This window comes from Benincasa hispida, chromosome 4 (genome assembly GCF_009727055.1).
Source record: "Benincasa hispida cultivar B227 chromosome 4, ASM972705v1, whole genome shotgun sequence".
NCBI lineage: Eukaryota > Viridiplantae > Streptophyta > Magnoliopsida > Cucurbitales > Cucurbitaceae > Benincasa > Benincasa hispida.
This window is the reverse complement of record NC_052352.1, coordinates 16,744,582-16,765,587: the sequence shown is the minus strand read 5'-3', so window position 1 is coordinate 16,765,587 and position 21,006 is coordinate 16,744,582. Positions and strand designations below refer to the sequence as shown.

The 21,006-nt window shown below is 37.8% G+C and overlaps 2 protein-coding genes across 5 annotated transcripts; both read right to left on the bottom strand.

Annotated features, from left to right (window-relative positions):
• Positions 1-2,028: 2,028 nt before the first annotated feature.
• LOC120075056 (protein SIEVE ELEMENT OCCLUSION B-like) lies at positions 2,029-5,154 on the bottom strand. Its single transcript, XM_039028211.1, has 7 exons — positions 4,870-5,154; positions 4,626-4,736; positions 4,083-4,531; positions 3,888-3,997; positions 3,648-3,790; positions 3,024-3,509; positions 2,029-2,936 (listed from the first exon to the last, which is right to left on the bottom strand). The coding sequence occupies exons 1-7, from the start codon at positions 5,059-5,061 to the stop codon at positions 2,316-2,318; spliced, it is 2,112 nt and encodes a 703-aa protein (XP_038884139.1). The 5' UTR covers positions 5,062-5,154; the 3' UTR covers positions 2,029-2,315.
• A 1,695-nt stretch (positions 5,155-6,849) lies between these two features.
• On the bottom strand, positions 6,850-11,814 carry LOC120076899 (coilin-like). Of its 4 annotated transcripts, none has more exons than XM_039030852.1 (12): positions 11,471-11,814; positions 11,152-11,216; positions 10,901-11,065; positions 10,054-10,225; positions 9,410-9,484; positions 9,005-9,158; positions 8,869-8,915; positions 8,591-8,782; positions 8,372-8,443; positions 8,155-8,292; positions 7,382-7,616; positions 6,850-7,283 (listed from the first exon to the last, which is right to left on the bottom strand). In XM_039030852.1, exons 1-12 carry the CDS (start codon positions 11,663-11,665, stop codon positions 7,156-7,158), a joined length of 1,638 nt encoding a protein of 545 aa, XP_038886780.1. In that variant the 5' UTR covers positions 11,666-11,814; the 3' UTR covers positions 6,850-7,155. The 4 variants fall into 4 exon arrangements, with proteins under 4 accessions (XP_038886780.1, XP_038886781.1, XP_038886783.1 ...); XM_039030853.1 differs by having other exon boundaries at positions 10,063-10,225; XM_039030855.1 differs by lacking the exon at positions 8,372-8,443.
• Positions 11,815-21,006: the final 9,192 nt, after the last annotated feature.

The window sequence follows — 21,006 nt, the reverse complement described above, 5'->3', positions numbered from 1 at the left end:
TATCATTCAGTGCAGTCTTGAGGGTGTAGAGTGTCCTCTGCCAAATAATTGTACCTCAATCAAGACTGTTGTAGTAATCTGTCTTTTACATCTTCAAATGGAGTACAATCGACAACACTCTTTTGTTTGTTCTTACCCATCGTTACAACCTCTATGTAATATACTAGGGTGATTTTAACAGCATCATTGCCGTTTTCAAATACCAAATTCTTGTATTCTTCTTCCAGTAAATTTAGGTGGAATGCATCTGAGGTCGACCGATTATCAAAGTACCTCATCGCAAGTTGTTGTGAGAACTTCTCACTCCGTACAACTTGCTTAGAGGACTGCCACAAACCAATGATCAATAAAAAATTGTTCTTTGAAAATGTGACGACCTTTCCTCTGACAAATAAACGAATCGTGTTCGCTCCTTGCTTCTTCACTTCCCTCAATAACATATGGTGGATAAGTGGGCTATTGAATACAAATTCAATGTCTATAAATCGCCCAAAAACTGTTCTCTTGAACATCTCTAATTACCTTCTGGTAAGCTTCTCCTTCACAACCTTGTTGGCATTCGCAACGTGGGCCAGACTCGTTACTTGCTCGAGAAACCTATTAGTTTCACGTATTTTCAAAGCTCATCTTAAATTACTCCTGCATTGTATGAACACTGAATTTACAATTAACAGGTTCGTACTAAAAAATCACTAACAATACATACTGTTAAAGTCTCGCTCTCGCCAATCTCTCTTATCTCCCTCTCGCTAATCTCACTTATCTTGCTCTTTTCAATCTCGTTTATCTCGCTCTCGCCCTATATCACTCTCGCAAAACTCGTTTTCTACCTTGTCTGGCTCTAACTATACCTTCGTCGTCCTCAACCAATTCAGAAGACAACGAAAACACATCAAAACCCAAAATAAAAAAACAAACGCGACCGATTAAACCCTGAAACCTACCTAAACAAACGAAACCAACCTAAACGGACAAAACCAAGAACTTTGCAAACTAAACCAACCTAAACAGACGCAACACTACATGCAAGACAAAAATTAAATTCACTTACTCAAGAACTTCGATTACAACAGTAGATGGATGATGGTTTTGTAGAGCGAGATTGAACGACACTTACACGAGAATTTTGAGCGACTGGGACGATCGATGCGTTTGAGCACACGAGTATCATATAGGCTGGAGAGGCATTTTTGTAATCTCATACTGTGATGACGTCAACAGAAGGTCAATTGATATTTTTTTTTTTATAAAATTGGATCATTTGGCATTATGGGCTGAAATATTAGGTCATCGGCCCAAATTTCCCTGAGCATATTTTGACGTATGATTTGAAATTTAACACTAGTTGTGGAGAAAAACAAATTATAATTCCAAGGGGTTGTCCCTAGTTGGAAAGTGCAGAGTTATTTGTATGGGATATGATGTCTTGACGGTGGTCATTGAAGATGATTTTTGTCAAAATTTGTAGTCGAAGGTGATTGTCAGAATCTACAAAGGTGGTTGTCGAAGTTAGTCATCAGAGTTTATTGTTGGAGTCCAAAATTGGTCGTCAGAGTTGGATCACTTGAGTAGTCATTAGAGGTGGTTGTTAAGAGTCTGAAGTTGGTCACTGGAGTTGTCGTTGGAGGTAGTTGTCGAAACTTAGAATTGGTCGCCGGAGTTGTTGATAAAATATACCGATTCCATTCCACCAATATTTAAAGTCGATAGATCAAACTATGAATTGATATATTATACCAAGTCATGTTGGTGGGTCAAACACTCCGGAGCATTGCAACCGTGATAAGTCCTATCTATTATAAGTTATATCCGTATAAAGCATTATCCTCTCCTTTCATTTACCATTTCTTTTATTCAAATGTAAGCTTTTCAAAGAAGAAAAGGATTATACTGCAAAGAAAGGAGAAAAGAAAAGCTCATAAAAGCCGATCCTCAATGTAAAATTTGGTGAAGAAAAAGCCCAGAAAATACTAATTTGGTCGTTGACTAAATCAATAAATAATATTTTTAGTTTACGTACAACGCTCTCAGTAGGAAGTTGGTAATATTGAGTATGGAAATTTCTTATAAACATACATTACAAATAAAGGGTAAATGTCCAAAAATACATTGAAACTATATCATAAATTTCTGAAACTGAAATTACAAAACAAACTTCACTTCCATGCATCCATGGAATTAGATATATATTTTTTTTAATTTTATTTTGAAAACCACACTGCAAACAACAAACTCAAGCATACTATAAAGGGAAAGTTCCTGCATGGTGTCATAAGTTAGGAAACTTGTGTTCTTAAAAGGAGCTTTGAAAAACTTTAGTCGTTGCAACAGCGATACATGATGAACTTTTCCATGGCACTACCACATTCAGAACAAACCACCTTCTCTGGAATGGTGCCATTGGAAGAAGGAAGAATCAGACGGTTGCAATGCTCAGGAGTGTGGATATCTTGGAGGTCTTTGCTCATAGCCGGTATAAATCCTTCATCTTTGACATGGACCTTCCAACGCTCTTCATAACCGGAAACCACATTGGTTATGGTCTCAGCTTTGGCTCGAAGGATATCGGTTGAGCCTTTGCAGAACAGGGCCCATCCCTGGTCACCACTGTCGAAACTCAACATCGTCATCGTCTCTTGCATTACAGGGTCTTCTTCAATTGTGTTTCCCCTTTGTGTTTTTGAGTACCACATGCTCTCTAGCCTCACCCAGAAGAACCAAATCAGGGTAGGATCTACTAGTGTGTGGATAATTTTTTCTGCTAAGATTGCAGCTATGTTCTTCTTGATTTTCTCCCCTGGGTTGCTCTTCCCCACATAGAGTATCTCCAAAGCTATCTCAGCATCCTTGGCTACTTCTAATGCCTTTGTGCTGAAGCTTCTTATCCATCCTAAATCTTCCCCTCCAAGAATGCAAATGTATTTCCCTGTCTCCATCTGAAAATACACCACATTACAGAAAGAGAGTGAGAGTGAGGTAAGTGAGAACAATCAACATTGCAAAAGTGAGTTGAGGTTTATTACCCATTGGAAGATGAGGGGTTCCACTGAATCTACTAAGAGCTCAAGTCGCCAAGTTTCTTCCTTCCAAAGTGACTCCTCTCGGGCGCTTGTGAAAGGGTAGGCCAAGCTTCCCCAAATCCAGAGCATATGGACGGCGTTGGTATTGACCACTTTACCTTGAGGGTCCAAAACCACCAACAGAGGCTTTTTGATGAAGTTCCATACCTGTCTTACGTACTTAATGACGGCGGATTCGATTAATGAAGGATGTGCCACCGAGTACCATGGCATCAACCCTAACAACGCATCGAATTTCACCTGTTTCTCTTCTGTCCATGGGGAATCCACAATTGGCATCCACACCACCTCATAATCGCTTTCTGTTCTTGTTTTGTTCTGTCTCGATTCTCTGTAGATTTGGTCTAGCATTGAAAGCTCCACTACGGACAGGTCCAGGTCAGAGATGAGAAGCAACACGTTTTTCTTTCTCAGCACTTCGAGGGTAGCCTGCGATGTTTGATATAGGGTACTTCAAGAATTGTATTGAAACCGAAATAGAATATGTGAGGAAGTCTAGGAACTGTAGACATTCTCTCTCATTATATTTTGTGTAGAAGGTTTGTTAGAAAAGGGGAAAGTGCTGACCTTTTCCTTGATTAAACCATCGATTAGGGGTGGCTTATCATCCTTGGAGTAAATTAAAGCCCTCAGAATCTTGTTGTTGTCAATGTGGGGTATCTCGAAAAGGCGGACCAGGTTCATATATGCTTCGTGATGCATCTTCTCATCTGTGTATCAATCACAAACACAAACAAGGAAAAATAATATTAATTCAGTCTCAACTGCCTGCTTATATTGAAGTTTAGAGAGCAACGGAAGCCTCACTTATGTAACGATGACAAGCAAGAAGCAGTTGTTCGAGGTGCTTGCGGATGTTGTCAATCTTATGGGCCAAACTAGACAGCTCCCATGTCTCAGATGCTGATGCTAAATACCTGAAGAAATGTTGCAGAGAAGAAACTAAAAATGGTTAGCTAGTTAGCTAAGTTAGATTATCAAAGGTAGGAGACGGTGGCATACTCATGGCCAACTCCAATGAGGCCTGCATTCTGTGCAGCACAGGCAACAATGCTTCTGATTGTCCAATAAATAGCTGTTGGGATAAGAGTGGTTGCACTCTTCATTTCAGGCGTGTCTGGAGTAATGTAATGGGGAGGAAGCATCTTGAAGTCAACAATGCACTTGGCCACATCCACGAGTGCCTTGATGAGTTTGTCCAATGCTTCAAATTTTTGCTTCACAATGTCGACCCTCTCAAATATTTCTGGGAGTTTTTTGAGGAGGGAGATGTCTTTGGCAAGTAAGTCGGTCGAGGATTGTTGAACCAATAGCCAAAACTCTCCATAATTGATGGCAAATGCAGCCAAGGCCAGCACCACCTTAGCATCCCATGGCCAGCTTGATAACAAATTGAACACTTCCATAGTTACAGTATGGGGATCCCCAGCTCCTGAACACTTGTACTGTATCTGTGATCATTCAAAACAAGCAAAGAAAATGAATCTCTGAAAAGACATGGACTTTATGTATACCCAAAAGAAAGAAGAAACTCTAAACAACAACCTCATTGGAAACTTTATTAATAGTGAATGATACAAAATCCAACAGGTCCAGTAAGTCTGCTGGGCTTGGGGAATTGTCTTCGATTGCCTCCAGCTGAGCTCGAGTTGTTCCCTAGAGACAAAATCAATCAATAAGCCAAGTTGACACAAAAATTTTGAATTTCCTTTTAAACCAAAGAGATGGTATGGTTTGATTTGACGTGGTGAATATGTAAGAAAACACTCGTTAAAACATATGTATTTGCCTGGTGAGCATTGAGTTTAGCTCGAAGGAAAATTTGTTCAACGAGGCTGAGCAAAGGGGTGACAGGAAACTCAAGAGGCTCCTCGGAATGCGTGGCCAAAACTTGCTTTGTCAAGGCATTCTCGTCGCCTGCTGCGAATAGCTGACGGTCTGGCTTGATGAGGCTCAACTTACGTGGTATGGCAGTAGCCATGGTTTTAATTTTTCAATAGGGAAGATAAGAGTGGAGAGTGAGTAGACAGGAGGAAAGTTGGGTTATATTCTGATTTATGGTGATTTTGGTTTTGAGTTGAAGCCCTTATATACTATCATAAAAAGGGATTAAAGGTCAAAAGGTCTGATGAATTTCTACCTTGCTTCCAAGGGGGTTTAAATTACTATAAAAGTGAAAAGAGAGGTTTAAGATAAGGGATGTGTCTTTGGCTTATCAGGAAGTATGCTTTTTCTTTAAGAGTGGGAAAATGAAGTTTTTTATCCAATTCTGTTACAAAAGCAGCTGCCAACTGGGGATCTAGATTCAAGTTTTGCCTTGTGTCAGTATCTCTGGCGAACTTTTTGGAAGTACAAATTCAACATCATGGCCATAAGAGTCTGGAAGATCATTAGAAAGAAGAAAAAAGAAAAGAAAAGAAGGAAGGGGCATTTAAAATGGCTGGAGACAGACAGCTTTCCTTTGGATGTTAACTGAGACAAAGAGAATGTCACTTTATAAAGCCAAAGTCTGTAGCAAATGTGCAGCACATGCATATAGTTTACACTGTGATTAGTCTAATTACGGTTGCCATTTAAGAGCATAGTTTTTGTAAGTACAAAAAATTTATTTCTGCTGACAGGTTTGTCTTTGCTGAAAGACCAGTACTTGGGGATTTGGCACTCGAAAGTTAAAGTGTAAAAGTTAAAGTTTAGTGAATAAATCAGCTTAATAACCTATCAATTCTTTGAATCAACTAGGCTATATGGCTAGCTTGAAGAGAGAAGAAATGTGGTAGCTTCAAACTTTGATAGAAAGCCAAGCAATTAATTAACTGTTGATAGGTAGCTAGGAGGATAGAAAAGCCAAAGAGAGTGGCGGTGGCTACTATTCTGGATGAGAGCACAATGGATTTATTTCCACTTCCATGCTCCAATTTACATAGAGTTAATGGCTGGCTCGTAATTGTGTTCATCCAACTAGAAAAGTTAAAAATATCATTTTGGTCCTATAGTTTTTATTTTGATTAATTTTGGTCTCTATATTTTTAAAATATATTTATTTTCTATATTTTCAATGTTAGTTTATTTTAGTCAAAATATACATTTTGATCATTGAAACTACCATTTTGGTCCCTTCATTTTCATTTGAGTAATATTTGAGTACATCTCAAAATGTACTTACTGGACAAATTTGATTAGATAATCTAGTGAGATACACAAAAGATTGGTGTAACCCAAGATACAACTTAAATATTTTTTTTTAATTTTTAATTCATTTATAAGGGATCAAAATAATCACTTTTTAAAAGTACAAGAACCGAGATGAATATCTTAAAAATACATGAACCATAACATTTTAAAAGTACATAAACCGAAATGAAATAAAGCCAAAAGTACAAGAACCAATGCAATATTTAAACCCTATGTAAGTATATTAATAAAGCCAACATTGACTGTATATATCTTTTTTTATATAATCAACCATGAACTAATAGCTGGGCAAATTTTAAGATTTGTTAAAGAACAAGGACCAACATGATATTTTAGTTTAAAAATATATATATATATATATATATATATATACACACGTTCTTTTTTTTTTTTTTTTTTTTTTTTGATACGATTCAATGGAAAGTTCAAGCCAGATTCGTACCAGTTTATGTTTGTGCAAAGTGTGTCTGGGGAAGAATACGAAGCAGCAGATTCTTGAAATTTCTTTGCTTAGTTAGTATATGTGACCAAAATTCCTGAAGTATTGTTTTTAACATTAAAGTTTCTCCAGCAGGCAAATAAAAAAAAAAAACATTCCTGTAGCTGAAATATTCTATCTTGAGATGGAAGCGAAGCAGCATTCCCCATTTTGTTTCCACCATGATAGAATAGAAAAATTCTCTACAACAAAACGAAATTATGTTGATCCCATGGCTTAACTGAGCTAAACACTGAAACAGAATGCCTAGTTTCCATAGGCTTCCTACCTTCTAAAGAGCACGTAGCAAAATTTTGTACAAAATTTCATATTTGAAAGGTAAACAACTTGCCCTTGAGGTGCTTGACTTTACATGATAGCAAATCTACCCCACTGGAGTATCTCTCATCGACCATCAGCTCCTTCCCAAGCTTTCTTCTCCCCTGTTCTCCATTGAACTTCATTGGACAAATTAGCTTTTTTTGCGCTGAAGGCCTGGAGAATTTCATCCCATGCATTTTCCTTTCCATTTCCTGAAATGACCAGAAACAACATACAGAATTGAGCAAACAAGATTGTTGTAAAACTAGATTTACTTAATCCTAACACATAACAGAAGTAGCGTCTATACCCCGTCCACTGGAATGGTTTTCCCACTTTTTCCAGCTTTGTTTTGGTGCCCCGTGGTGGTCGTGGTTCTCCGCCCATTTGTTCCAGCTTTGTTTTGGTGCAGTGGTATTGTTCTCCCACTTGTTCCAGCTTTGCTTTGTAGCAGATGCTTCACTGATACGACCGGTAGCTGCTTCAAAACCTACTGAGTTTTTTTTATCAACAATTCTGATGTCAACAAGTGAGGAGTAATCTGCCTGCATAAATTAAACCGCCACTTGTTAATCTCTTCCAAAAAGCAATTAGCAGCTCACAACTGCATAAATTAAACCGCCACTTGTTATAAACCTAGGAATTAAATGAGCATGATTTTCCATCTTGGCCATCTACAAAAAAAATGACGATCATGAAGCTGAGCCAAACCTCACAACAGAAAACAGGCAGCTCAAAGCTGGTCACTATAATTTAATTAGGTTTAAGAATGCTCTAAATTTGATTGTCCCTAAGTCATATGCTTCTTACATTATCTGATTATTAACTCCAATTCCAAGTGAACAAGATAAATAAATACTGTTAACTAGCTTTTAGCTTCATGGGTTACAAATGACCGAATCTGAAATCTATATCAAACACCAGAAAGATAAAAAAACCCAACTACCCAGGACCCTTTCTCAAAAAAGAAAAAACAAGGAACTAAAAGTACATTGGATAGCAAAGGACCACTAAACCCCCAACATTGGTCGATGCTTGTTTAAGACCATGGGTAAACAGAAAGATGATGGCTAATTTTGGCACCTTTAAAGAGCCATCTTCCGCATATGGATGTTTAACTGATTCCTCACTCATTGTCTTCTTATAAACAAATGGATATTCTGGCACAGGAACCAGCATAATCTTATTTGCTTCAGGTTTACACCATGATACCTTTCCAACCTAACAGGCATTGAGCAAGACATAATTATGTGCCTCATCTAAAATATTTATATCATAAGGAAAGCAACGGAATTATTACTCTGAAGGAGGAAAGTTCTGGAGTCCAGGATGATGATAATTCTATTAAACGATATGCAATTATATCACCTCTCTGCATATACAAGTTCATGGCTGAGATGATTCCAATTCCAAACAAGGGTCAATATAGACATACACATATGTTAGCAACAGAAGCTAATTCCAGGGTAGTAGGAGAGGACATGCAATATAGAAACATTCAAAAATTATCAAAACAAACCTTGGGCAAGCTAGCACAAGGTTTGAGTTTATTGAAGTCAATTGGGCAGTTCTTAGTTGCTGAACCTTTTCTGGCTTGCAGCTTAGAACTTTGTCCTTCATAGTTCTTGCAATCACTCATCCTAGATGAGGATTTCCTTTTACCCCGTTTTCGTACATTCTTAATTGTTATCCCATTCAACTGTATGGTGTCCTGAAACACTCAATTTGATTGTCAAAGAACTTGGTTTCACTTGCAAGGACTATAACAGGAAAGAGATCTAAGCACAGGGATAATACCATTGAAGCTTGAGCTGGATGGACAATCTGGTTTGCCTCTACTGGAACTAAAATTTAAATAAACATGTTCAGTACTTGCATCAAGCAGCATAGAGTTATAACATGCATTTTCAGATAATAAGAAACACAAACGGACCTTGACCAGGAGGCAGAAAACGAACATGTCCTGGTCTAATTACCACAGGTACAATTTCTTCATCATCACTACTGCCAGCTAGCTGTTCAGAGTCCTCAAAGTAATTCTCATCAGGTAACTTACCGTTCCTCTTCTCAACTCTTTGTTGCTGTACCTGCAGAATGATCAATGGATAATAATCACTAAAGGATGCAATTGAAGCACTCTCATCTTTAGATGGCTAAAAGTGTGTGCCATATGTTTGTCCAGTCTAGCAATAGTTAATCAATTTTACCCATGTATGTGCTTATAGATATAGGTCACATCGAATAGAATGTAGAGTTGACGTTGAAACAGGTGTCAACTCCACTAAGTGTATATGAAAGGTAAACCTTCTCAGGAGCAGGCACCCAGAGCACGGTGTACCTTTTCCTTCTGAGTTTTGACATGTTTCCTCATCATTTGCCTTTTATCCTTCGCCGGAGGAGAAAACTTTTGAAGCTGAAAAAGATGAAAAACTACGATGAGTTCATTATTATTATTATTATTATTATTTTAAGTATTTAGATTATTTTGATATAAAAAGTAAATTAATGTAGAAAGTTATAAATCCTAGAAACTAAAGAAGATTGAATCAATTCCTAGTTTCTGTAATAGTTTAAGAGACTAATTTCATGTAATCTTTTATTAACTAATATCTTAAGAAATCAATTTCTACATACTAAATCTCTAAAAGTTTAAATAAACATTGATTCTGGGGATGAGGACATTGTCAGAGACTCATATAATTGGGGTTGGAACAAGCAACACAATGAACTTTTTTCTTCATCCCTCTGTTGAAAATTTGGATCTTCCATCCACACGAGGGAATTGATCCTCACAAGATGCATTACCATCCAACTCATAGATGCAATGGTAGGAATCTGTCACATGCTCATAACATCTACATCAAAAACGTCCTTTTAACACTTAAAATAGAGTTTTGTTTTGTTTTGTTTTTTGAAAGAAAGGCCTTCCATCTTTCAATTGAACTACACTGAAAAGATATAGCATCCTCGAAAGACTATTACTTTACTAGCCTTTTGCTTGTTGGAGTCATTTGTATCAGTGTGACCAGTGGATGATTTGTGCTTCTTTACCAGACTCTTTTCAGAAAGAAAAACTTCCTGCTGAAATCTACCGTTATGCCCTGTACGAAACTGCAGACATTTGGAAGTTGGAGCAACTTTGTTTTTCTTTATCCTACAATTTGGACAGAATAATAAGAAACAGGAGTAAGCATAAGACAATTCTTACAAGGTACAGCCATGCAATATGAAATGAAACTTCTCCAAACTAAATGAAAAATGCCCTAAAACTAGTATGCGGATATTGGCCATATATCTAGTATAGAGACTAGACTACAAAGAGACGGCATCACCTGAAGACCATGGATGGGGAATAAAGTAAAATTCGACCTCATTCTAGCTCGTATTTGCTCATAGAAGTTGCATGGTCAAGGTGATGTTACCAGTGAACAACCAGAACCCAGTTTACAACAACACAAATCATCCAAACTTAAATATTTAAATGTGATACTTAACCCTTAAAAATAACAGCATGAACTACCAAGTACGTGACACATCCTAGTTCTCGTTTTACGAACTTCACAAACTTGTTTACAAAAGAAATCGAATCATATAGTGATTTAAAATCACTTTCAAATCCTACTAGAACCATAAATAGATTTTAAAAAATGGCATAATTCACAATGAAGAAGCTAACATAAACAAAAGCAACATATAAGCACCAAGGGCCCATTAGGTTTCAAGTCCCTTCAAGAACATGGTGTTTGAACTAGAAATGTTGCCCGCCTATAAAAAGCTAATGTTATACGATTCGTTAGCATTTGCATTGACAGAGAAAGGTGCTACATACTTTGAGCTGTGAAGTGTTTTCAGTGCCCTCCTCTTCCTACAAACTGTTTTCTTCTTCACAAGCTTTTCGTTGGCTAGAAGCTGAACATATACATCAGCAGGTTGCCCCTCCATCATGTGTGCCATTTGATCAACCACAGACACATTGTCCTCATTCTTCTTCACCCTGTTAGAAGAACAATGCGGCAAACTGGGACACTTGATCTTATAGAGACGAAGTATTCAAAGAGCAAATATCGCCCACAAACTGACCTAACAATATCTTTATCCTTCAAAATAGAAGTAGGCTCAAAAGGTGGTAGAACAAAACCATCCATCTGTAAGAGGGAAAAGAAAAGTTAAACATGCATATCATAATGAAATGCTTAAACAAAGATCAACCAAACAAAACCACTACATTTAGGAGAAGTTGAGTTCATCTGAAGGTCAACAAACCCAAGTTTCTTCCATGAATTCCAAGTCTTCCCCCTCCTCCCTTACATAACATGCATGTAAAAATGACACCCCCAGATTGGGAATTGCAAGTGGAATGAACACAGAAATATCCAGAAAGCGAGAGACACAAACTTACAGAAAGAATGAGGCCATCAGGACAAGCACCGCGAAGCAAGAAAAAGTCAAGAAGATAGGAAGAGAAGTCGGAAATGGAACGGAGGTGAGATTTCAGAAGAATCCAACTCCGTTTCAGTCCATTTTTCCTCTGCGACTTGCTCAGTAGGTGCCCCTCTTCGAAAACCAAACGTATTCTCAGAGTCCCCGAATTCATCTATCATCCGAAGAAACCGTCTGCAACTAAGATTGACTCGAATTTGCAACAAATGGAACACAAATTAGGCTTCAAATCCCTCGATCGCGGAGCTTTGGCGTCAAAAAATAGTTTTTTTTTTCTTTTTTAAAAAAAGGCTCGAAGAAATAAACTTCGGAATTCTTGAGGCACTCGAAATTTGACCAATCTTTTATAAATACTCGAATTTTGACATTGTGATTACGTCAGTCGCGTGTGAAATGTCCATTTAGTCTCCAAAATGCTCGTAGTCGTGCATGCATTACATATTCTCGCTCGTTCATCTCGTTTCGGCTCATTCAATCCATTCATTCCTCTCGTTCTTCATCAGATTGAAATTAAACATTTTAATTTTTAAATGGGTGAATGGAGATAAAACCTACTATATAGGATAAATGGGTTGATGTTCCCATCTCTAGCTGCAGCAATAGCATGTGAACACGAAATCTCCAAACACTAAAGTTATCTGCAACTACACTCAAGTGTGTTAAGGCTGACTTAACATGCACAAACTTTTCATTAAATTGATTTGAAAGATTTGTGGATTTTTCGAAGTATTTGGAAATTCATATAGCGGCTATTAATTACATGAAAATTGACGAAAAATTGATAAAGAACGAGATGCAGAAATGAGAGGAAAGAAGATGAAGCGAGAGGAATGAGGGAGTTGGACTGAAAATTGAGATTTAAAACATTCAATTTATGTTTGAAGATGAATGAGAGGAAAGCACGAGAAAAAGAATTAAAAAACAAGAGGAATGTGCGAGAATTCGACGGTTTCTTCCAATGGGCATTCCAATGAGAGGAATGAGTCCAAAACAAGATGAACGAGAGAGAATGTGCGATACGTGCGCGACTTCGAGCGTTTTGGGAACTAACTAGACATTTCACACACGGCTGACATCATCAGAAGACCAAAATTCGAGTATTTATGAAAGATGGGCCAAATTTTGAGTGGGCCTCAAAATTTGACCCATCCGTACGAAATTCCCAATAAACTTTAAAGGGTCATATTTGTCCATTTTTCAGAATATAGGGTTTAATTGCAGGTAATTATGATTATAGGAAAATCAACTGTTAAAGATCCCATTTAGTAATTATTTGGTTTTTTTTGTTTTTTTTAATTAAGGTTATTCCATTCACAATTCTTACCACAATTTACATATTATAATGCTTGAATTCTCAGCCAAATTCTAAAAACAAAACAACTTTTTGAAAGCTACTTTTCTAGTTTTCAAAATTTGGCTTGATTTTTTAAACCATTGGTGAAAAGTAGATAACAAAAGATTAAATTTGGAGGTGGTGGAAGTAGTCTCCATAGACTTAATTCTCAAAAACAAAAACAAAAACAAAAACAAAAAACAAAAAATAAAATGATTACCAAACAGGATCTAAATGAAGTAAATTAGGGTTTGATAAATTTCAACTTGAAGTTAAAAAAATAGGTTATTGATAAATAAATACAAAAACACCTTATTTTAGACCTAGTAACTAAAATATACTTATAAACAATTTTTTTATTTGTTTGTAATTTAAAATTTTAAATAATTGTTTAGAATGATATATTTTGTTTGTTATAGATTAATTTTTAAATGCTAATAGAAATAGCTTTATTTTTTAAAAAAATAATATTGTATATTTTTTTAAGAAAAATTTTTCATTCAACTCATGAAAATTAAAAAAATATATATAGATTTGATTAGGTGAGAAATAGATAGATATATAAAATAAATCTTATTTTTAAAGTATAAAATTGAAAACTAAAATAATGAGATACTGCTTTTAAAGTTAAGGGCAAAAGAGAGGGTAAGATTTATATATAATTAAACCGTTGATAAGTGTTCACTGAAAAGAAAAAAAGGCAAAACTCTCTTCTCCTTTTTCGTGCTCCAGTCGCAAGTCATCAGCCTCCATCTCAACCATTAACCTTCTTTGCCTGCCTCTTCAGCGCAACGCCAATCGGATTCAAAGCCCAACCACACATTAGCACCGCCCGGGCCTTCGTCTAGGTCCAGTCGCGAGTAGTCGGATCTCGCACCTCTAACTGCTCGTCGGGGGTCTGAGGCTCCAAGCGTTCATCAATCGTCAGGGTTGTTTCTGCCCTCGTCGCCAACTATTCAATCACCGATCTTAGTTTGCCTTGTTGTCCGTCATTGCTGCTGTGGGTTCACCGCCGCTACTCGCAAGAAGAGTGTTGTTGGGTTGAGTTTTGATTGGTTGTTGGTTTTTAGAAATGATTTTTTTATTACATTGGGCTTTGAATTAGTTTAGTTTTTTTACCTAATGTGTTTGACCTTAGATTCAAGCTTTGAAGAAATTTTAAGGTTGAAAACGTGTTGTCCGTGTAGGGATCGAATCCTGGGAGGAAGTGTGTGAACGTCTTGCATCTCGAAAATCGATTTTTGAATAAACAAAAACAGTGTTCTAAAACAGAACATATGAAGGATATGAAGGAAATCTTATTCAAGAGTACCTACGAGCGGAAGCGGATCTTTCCAATTTATTGTGACAGAATTTCCACATATACATTCAAACATACTAAAATGCATTCATAATGCTAAAATATTAACATGCTCGAACAGTAAATAGGAGATCGAGATATCATACTAATTGAAGACTTCTTCTTCACAGCAAATCTCGCTTTTGCTGAGACGGCAAGCTATTGCTCAGCAAAACCCAATTGTCTACCTCGAACAGTCTCCACACGAACAGAAAGAAATGGAGATGACACTACCACTCAGAGCCCTCAATATTCTTGGAGTGAGAATCCAAAGGGTGGGCTTTGTTCAGATTTGGTAAAGGGAAAGAGGAAGAGAGATCGTATACAACAATCAAGCAAGTGGAAGATAGGCTCGTCTAACGTATAGACAAAATGCTTGATCGTTTAGGTGAAGTATACGATCGTGTAGGAAAAAGGTAAGCGATCGTCTAAACGATCGTGTAGGAAAATGTAAGCGGTCGTCTAAACGATCATGTAGAAAAACTAAGTGATCGTCTATACGATCGTTTAGTAAATATCGGGCACTTAAACGATCATTTAGTAAATAGCATGTGGGGGTGTAATCGTTAAGCGATCGCTTAGCATTATTGTATAGGTAAGCGATCGTTCAGGAACTATCATATAGGCACATATTTTCTAAACACTAACACACTTCAACACAACGTCCATGCATCCCATGCTTAATACACTGTGAGCTATTTATGCGTCTCAAAGTGGTCTTTCAACTTACTCATCCATTATTAAAATAGAAGAGACGTCGGCCCATTATCCTTTTAACCGTCCAATTAATAGACAATGAATATGATCACATCATATTCATAACTTATGAATAAATATCATATATTAATCATAGTACTTTTCCTTCACTAGATATAAATCATATTTATATCCAATTTTCTCCAAATTAAGGTATCTCATACATAAAGTTAATTATATCATATATAATTAACTAGTTCAATTATATCATATATAATCGAACTCCCTCTTGTCAATTTGAACATTTCAAGCTGACCCAAAAGCTGACTCTCAACTTGTATCCAAACTACCAAGGGAACCTTATAGACCAATGGCTCGAAGCTCCAATGGTACGTGAATAGCTAACTAAACTCTTTAGTCACAATATCCACCATCCGTTAACTGCCAGACATTCCACTAAAGATCGATAGTTGAACTCTTCTTACCATAGATATATTTCTATGTTCATTGGATATAACCAATCATCAGTATGATGACCTTCATAAATGCTCGTAACTACAGCAGGCCAATTTACCATTTTGCCTCTGTAGTTACATCTTACTCCTTAAGTACCACCGATCCCTCTAATGAACAATACAACATAGTCCTACTATGTGTGAACACCTCTTGGGCCATGAGAAGGTATACGACACCACATCATTCAAGCCCCGGGATCATCCCTTAAGAGAGCAATCTATCTACTTACCCCTATTTTGGGGAAGGAGTGAACTCCATCTTGTGAAGCTGAGTTCCCAACTCCCAAATCAAATGAATCTCCAAAATGGTAGGTTTGAGTCGGCACTCTAGCCACTCACACCCATGCAAATCAAATCAAAGGACCGCCCTCAATGGCAAGAGTTCCTAACTCACTCAGGATTGAGGTCATGTTACCTATGGTCATCTTAGTAAAGTGAATTTTCAGTCATGAACGGAGTTATATGACAAGACATTAGCACTTCGAGGTCGGGTCTTATACAAACTCTTTGTATAGGACGCCCTTGCTCCCATGTCCACTACACGAATGATCAGGATCAGATCATCTGTGACAAGTCACAACATTTGTAACAATTCCACAAAGCGGGCCACGTCCGTAGTGTTACCAGGATAAGGTTTCTCTCTTATATCCATATACTACAGACTATTTTGGTTGTCACTTAAAACATGGTCCACTTGTGTGTCACTACATACATGCTTAAGTTACATAAAGACAACCAAGGATATTAAGTTTATTGGTTTGTGGTAAAGTAAAAACATCTAAATGTGAAAAGTCAAGAAGTGAAGTAAATATCATATATATTATACATCACACACGTTCTTACAAAGCGTTTACAAACTACAGGACACGAGACTTTAGGGCATAAATCCTAACAATCTCCCACTTGTCCTAAAGCGAAGTGGGGAGTACAAAAACAAGTACAAAACAATAAACTAGGGCATAAAAACCTAGTATAATAAAATCTCCTACTTGCGCTAGTCTAGCCGCGAACGGTCCTGTAGACCCATGCTCTGAAGGTGACCCTCAAACACTGTAGCCATGAGAGTCTTCGTAAATAGATCAGCAACGTTTGCTCTGAGGCGATCTTTATGAAGATCACGTTTCCTCGATGCACTATCTCGCAGATCAGATGATACTTACACTCTATGTGTTTACCGCGTCTGTGACTCCTGGGCTTCTTGGAGTACGCCACAACACCACTATTGTCATAATAGAGGGTGATAGGCCTAGACATATCTGGAACAACTTCCAGCTCTGTCAAGAACTTCCTGAGCCAGACGGCCTCTTTAGCATCTTCACAAGCTGCTACGTACTCGGCCTCCATCGTGGAGTCGGTGATGCACCCTTGCTTAATGCTCCGTCACACTACAGCTCCTCCGTTAAGAGTAAATACTGACCCTGAAGTGGACTTCCGAGAGTCCTTATCAGTCTAAAAGTCAGAATCCGTGTATTCAATAAGGATCAAATCCCTAGACCCATACACAAGCATGTAGTCCCTCGTTCTTCGAAGATACTTGAGGATATTCTTAACTGCGGTCTAGTGACCTGGCCTAGGTTAGACTGATACCTATTGACTATTCCCATAGCATAGCAAATGTTTGGCCTAGTGCAGAGCATCACATACATTAAACTGCCAACGACAGATGCATATGGGACCGTCACATGTCCTCAACCTCTTGAGACGTCTTAGGACACATGTCCTTAGACAAAGTGACTCCATGCCTGAATGGTAGTAGGCCCCTTTTGGAGTTCTACATCGAGTACTTGAGCAAGATTTTGTCAATATACAATGCCTGAGACAACGCTAGAACTTTGTTCTTACTATCCCGAAAAATCTGTATACCTAGAACAAAGTGAGCCTCTCCCAAATCTTTAATTTGGAATTGGGTCACTAGCCAGTTCTTAACTACAGTCAATAGACCTACATCATTCCCAATGAGTAGTATATTGTCTACATACAACACTAAAAAAGCTACTAAACTGTTGACTATGTACTTATAAACACAAGGTTCATCAACAATTTGGTCGATTTGATCGCAGCATCAAACCGAATATTCCAAGAACGAGACGCCTACTTTAGCCCATGAATGGATCGATTCAGTTTGCAAACTTTTTGCTCTTGACCTTGGGCAATGAATTCTTTGGGTTACACCATGTAAATGGTCTTCTCAAGATTTCCATTCAGAAAAGCCGTCTTGATGTCCATTTGCCAGATCTCATAATTATAATAAGCGGCAATGGATAGGAGGATGCAGATCAATTTTAACATGGCAATAGGTGAGAAAGTCTCCTCATAGTCGACTCCCTCCACCTGGGTATAATCCTTTGCCATAAGTTGAGCCTTGAAGGTTTGCACCTTCCCATCAGTATCCCGTTTGCGCTTGTAGATCCATTTACAACCTATAGGTCTTACCCCATCAGGCTGATCTACAAGATCCCATATCGAGTTGAAGTATATCGACTTCACCTCAAGATTCATGGCTTTGACCCATTCATCCCGATCAACATCCTCCATTGCCTTTGGATAGGACAACGGATCCTCAACGTCACCATCTACCACCATACCTAGGATTTCTGTGAAACCCAGATATTGATCAGGCGGGTTTGTAACCCTCTGATGCGTGTAACTTGTGATGCGTGATGGTGTGAGTTTGCGGTGATCATGCAAGATTTCCTAACAAGACCCAAGTATAAGCCTTATTAGGTTTCCTGGTAAGTTCAGGGTCGAACACGGGACTACTAAGTAAATATGCGACAATCACTTTGATTCTCTTGCGGTAGTAAAAACAAATGAAGTGGATAGTGTTTTGATAAAGAATTTTTCTTATGCGACGGAGTTGAACAGATAGTTGATAAAAGCGTAGAGTTATAATGAGTATGCGACGAAGGGGTTGAAAAGGGGTTTAGCTTACAATTTCTAAGATTGTGCACAAGTTATGCGATCATGCTACACACAAATAACAGCACGTCATCTCTCAATGCAAAATGCCATAACTCCTATTTCTAGGACACATGCAATGAGTATACGATAAAGTCGACAGGACTTATATCTAAGCCTCTATTCTGGTCCATGTAATGATGAGTAATGCACACATAAAACAAGGTGACCGCATACAATCATACCTATTTCTAGGGTGCATGCGATGTGTAGATAGCAATAGAACTTATGTCTAAGTTTCTGTTTCTTGCTTATGTGGTTCTAATCTGACTCTCTCAAGTCTAAATTCTAATCTGACTCTCTCAAGTCTAGATTCTATCTTTAGACTACTCTCTCAAGCATCTCTAAAGGGTGAATGACGCATACATAAGACAAAATGATCGCATAGAATGTAAATCTTAAGTCATGCTAGCTAAGTACTTCTCAACCCATTCAGAAATTTAGCTACTCATGCGAAGTATGGAGAGATTGAACATAGAGTGAAATGAGGTTTCCATTTTCTGTAAATAAAGTACTAAATACAAAATAACAAATGGAATTGAGAGATAAAAAGCCTGGTAAGCAATGTCTTGCTTCCCGTGGCCTTTTACACTGTTCTTTTTCAATCCAACTCTGTTCTAGATGTATATTCTTTCTCTCGAAAGTGTTGGCCCTTTCTCCTTTATAACACTTTCCGACAGTCTCTCGATCTGTCCGGGAATGATCTCTCGACTTACTCGTCTCCTTGCTTTTCTTTGTCCTCTAAGTATAAGTATGAGTATGTACGTGAACGGACTAATAACTCTTTAACTCCTAACTTGTTAACCCTTTTACACTGGTGGCCTTTGGTATTTATAGAGCTCAAGGTGAAGCAATCTTTTTATCGAATGATTGCAATGATGGGCGGTCATTAATTCCCCTGCTTTGATGCGCCGATTAATGGTCACCGATCGCAATCTTCAAGTGCGCTGACGCCTTATTCCTTTATTCTTGGAACGCAATTTCCTTTGCGCCATCGCTATTTCTACAACAAAATAAATAATTAAACCATTTCTTATGTGATGAGTGTGCTTGCATTGGCAATTCCTTATCAGTTTTAGCGCTTTCAGACATTATAGCTTATTTTGCTCCATCACATTCGATATTCTCATTGTTTTACTTATTTGAGCTGTAATAATTTATTTCTACCCGTTATCACCCTTCCACTACGTCGAGGTTCCTCCAACTCTGAGTGGAACTAACCTACGAGATACTATATCAACAACTCTGGTTATGAAGTAGGTCCTTCAATAACTCTTGTTGAAATTTCAGTAGTTTCTTTGGAAACTCAATTAACAGACTTTACTACATGGACTGTGCTCCTGATATGATCCTCCTCTAGGAAAGTATCGTTTGTGGACAAACACCTTGTTTTGGACGGATCATAAAAGTAACTCCTCGTGTACCTTTGGGGTAGCCACAAAAGGCACACCTCGATCGTGATTCCAAACTTCTTGGGTATTGCCTCAAGCACATTGCGGGCAACCCATAGGCGGAAGTGACGTAAACTAGCTTTACGCCAGTTCCACAACTTGAGAGGTGTTCTCGTAACACTCTTAGAAGGAACACAATTGAGAATTGTATATACACTCACTACGTCTCACTACGAACCCCAAAAACGAGTCGGTAAGGAAGCGTTACTCTTATAATTGAACGAACTGTTAGAGATGATGCTCTAAAGTCTTGTGTCCTGTAGTTTTTTAGAAATAAGTTTGTACGAACGTCTGTGTTGTTAATATATGATTTTTACTCACATCATATGTTATTTGCTCGCGCTTTTTTCACTTATTTTCATTTGCCTTTACCTCAAGCAAAAACAATGAGCAACAATAGAAAAATTCAACCCTGGGTTACCACTTTTATAACCAATCAGGTATTGCTTGAACTCTACAAGGCAACAAACTAGAACGCACCCGTGGAATCAATGTTGATGTTGATAAGGAGGCACAAAAAATAGGTTGCTAAGATAGATATACTCTATTGCCTTACTATAAGGAAAAGAGAGGAAATCGTTTGCAATTTCCGAAAGTGGATAGACTATATTAGAGCAAGGACCAGTAACCCATTTAATCCCTCGGGTTTTAAGAAAAAGAATAATAGGTGAAATCCGAAGGGAAGTAAAAGAAAAACCTCGAGCACCCATTTTTTATAACCTTAAAAAACGAGGCGTTGAGGAACACCCTTTAGCAGATATGTCCTCAGTGAGAATAAAACGGTGAGAGTAAAAGCCTCGAAGTGTCGTCTCAAATATAGCCATAAGAAAGAGGAGCCAATATCTTGTGCGTTTGTGGGCCTCAGCCATAGGATATTGAAAGAGACCATCATAGAATCATATATATAGGGCAAGAAGTTGCAGAGAGATTCTAGTATCGGGTCCCTTTCACGAAATGAAGAGACAAGACCTTCGGTTAGTCTAAACACAAGAATAAGGTTTCACTGAAAGGTGAAGAAGGCGCGATGTTTGTCTTCACTAACCCAAGACAATGGAAGTTTTGGGAGTAAGAAGAATGGTGATTTATGTCCAAAACCACATTACCCATACATCACCAAAGAGCTCCGAATGATATATGAGAGGATAGGAAAGATATCCACTAGGTCTGGAGGATGGTGGTTAATCCACGGTGGACGAACTCAAA

Excerpts from the sequence above, each read along its gene's own strand:
- LOC120076899 (XM_039030852.1), bottom strand. The coding sequence starts at position 11,665 with ATGAATTCGGGGACTCTGAGAATACGTTTGGTTTTCGAAGAGGGGCAC. Across the intron at positions 11,217-11,470 it reads CTGATGGCCTCATTCTTTCT|ATGGATGGTTTTGTTCTACC; the intron begins GTAAGTTTGTGT and ends TCCCTCTTACAG. Across the intron at positions 7,284-7,381 it reads AAACCATTCCAGTGGACGGG|GAAATGGAAAGGAAAATGCA; the intron begins GTATAGACGCTA and ends TGGTCATTTCAG.
- LOC120075056 (XM_039028211.1), bottom strand. The coding sequence starts at position 5,061 with ATGGCTACTGCCATACCACGTAAGTTGAGCCTCATCAAGCCAGACCGT. Across the intron at positions 4,737-4,869 it reads CTAAACTCAATGCTCACCAG|GGAACAACTCGAGCTCAGCT; the intron begins GCAAATACATAT and ends TTTTGTCTCTAG. Across the intron at positions 2,937-3,023 it reads AACCCCTCATCTTCCAATGG|ATGGAGACAGGGAAATACAT; the intron begins GTAATAAACCTC and ends GTGTATTTTCAG.